General features: G+C 38.3%; 1 protein-coding gene across 1 annotated transcript in view; it reads left to right on the forward strand.

Moving 5' to 3' along the window:
• Positions 1–2065, forward strand: part of ALS2CR12 (amyotrophic lateral sclerosis 2 chromosome region 12) — a 31806-nt gene that overhangs the window by 21064 nt on the left and 8677 nt on the right. Inside the window, exon 10 of the mRNA XM_003785036.3 lies at positions 99–202. Within this exon, the coding sequence (XP_003785084.1) occupies positions 99–202 (104 nt within the window). The remainder of the gene's footprint in view (positions 1–98; positions 203–2065) is intronic.

A 2065-nucleotide genomic window follows, 5' to 3' on the forward strand; every position in this document is an offset into this window, starting at 1 on the left:
TTTGACTTTGAGCTTTTGTCTTCAGGTATTCTGAGTTTCTCTCTGCAAATGCTTTTCCCATACTTACATATACATGTGCTTTCCTCCCACCTCCATAGAAAATAAAATGACGAAAAAGTTTGAGTTGGAGTCAGAAGAAGAAAGGAAGAAAATTAATGAATCCTACAATGTCCTCTTTGAGAACTTCATTCGAGAGAAGGAGGTAACTCAGCCCAAAGCACATCAATGGTTGAGTATGTATTCCGGGTAGTGTATCTGAGTTCCCAGGTGTGTCTTTCTGTCTTAATGGGAATATTCCTCCTCTCCCATCTTTCCTGGAAATACATGTAAGTTGACTGACACTCTTACCACAGTCTATCAGGGTGTCCAATCTGCAGCCCGCGGGATGTATCCTGATTATTTGAGGACTGTTTCGTTTACGTTGGTGTTGGATATTGCAAAAAGCATGCACACACTTTTTTCTTTTTTTTTTTTTTGGTCATCAGCATTTCATGTATAGCCCAAGACAACTCTTCTTCTAGTGCATGGCAGAAAAGAAAAAAGGTTGGACACCCCTGTAAGACAATCTAACCACTGGGTTATTAGAATAAAAATTGTGACTAAAATAATAGAATGCTAAATGTGCAGGACCTAACCAAAGTTCATTTCTGAATGTCCTACTTATCCTTGGCTGTAGCTACCATACCGACAGTATCCCTGGACTCTCAGGCAGATAGAGATTTAACTATATAAGAAATTGCCAAACTACTTTCCAAAGTAGTTGCACCATTTTACTCTTGCCTCCTAATTTACATGATAATTCTGCAATCATTGCCCCACATCCTCCAGCACAATTAGTACTGTCAGTCTTTTAACTTTTGCCTTCCCAGTGGGAATGAAATGAGACTTTATTATGGTTTTAGTTTCTCTTTGTGCTAGGCAATTTTTCATATGCCTATTGGAGCATTCAGATAGCTTCTTCTGTAAAGTGTTTGTTCAAGTCTTTTGTCACCTGAAAAAATTAGAATTGTTTGTCTTTTTATTTTTGATACATAGGAGTACTTTTCATATTGTGGGTACAATTTTTTTTGTCAGATATGCATTTTACAAATATTGTCTCCCAGCCTGTAGTTTGCCTTTTCATTTTATTAATGAGGCCTTTCATGGGCAGTTTTTAATTTTGATGAAAGGTAAACTATCAATTTTTTTCTTTTTATGGTTATAGTTTTTGTATCCTCTCCATAAAATCTTTGTTTATTTCAGGTCATGAAAGACATTTTAATTGTTTTAGAAACTTTGTAATTTTAGCTTTTATGATTCTATGACACATTTTGAATCACTTTTGTGCATAGAGTAGAGGTCATAGATCTTTTTTTTTTCCATATGGATATCCGGTTGTTCCAGCAATATTTCTTAAAAGAACTTTCCTTTCCCCATTGAGTTGCTTTGGTGTCTTTATTGTATCTGGGGAGGTGGGGTCAGATTCTCCATTCTGTTCCATTTGACTATGTGTCTGTATTTAAGTCAACAACAATTAAGTCTTAATTACCGAAGCTTGAAATCCAGTAGTAAAAATCATTGACCTTTGCCATTGTTTTTCAAGATTATTTTACCATTCTATATCCTTTGATTTTTATATAAATTTTAGAGCTAGCTTGTCAATTTACAGTTAGTTTGTCAAGACAGCCTGCTGGTATTTTAACTGGGAATGTACTGAATATAAAGATTAATCTGTGGGCCTGAAACAGTGGCTCACACTTGTAATCCCAGCACTTTGGGTGGCCAAGGGGAGTGAATTGCTAGAGCTCAGGACTTTGAAACCAGCCTGAGCAAGAGCAAGACCTCATCTCTACCAAAAATAGAAAAACTAGCTGGGCATTGTGGTAGGCACCTGTAGTCCCAGATACTCAGAAGGCTGAGGCCAGGGGATCACTTAAGCCCAAGAGTTTGAGGTTGTTGCTGTTGGGTCTGAGAAATCCTCCCAACTTAGCCCAAACGGACAGACTCGAGACACACTCCGATGTAAAGGGCATACGGTGAGATTTTATTACAGACCCGGGAGGCCCGGGGGCCCCAGGGGGCCCGG

The sequence above is a fragment of the Otolemur garnettii genome, unplaced genomic scaffold, assembly GCF_000181295.1.
Source record: "Otolemur garnettii isolate 467f Iridium unplaced genomic scaffold, OtoGar3 scaffold00013, whole genome shotgun sequence".
In the NCBI taxonomy this organism is placed as follows: Eukaryota; Metazoa; Chordata; class Mammalia; order Primates; family Galagidae; genus Otolemur; species Otolemur garnettii.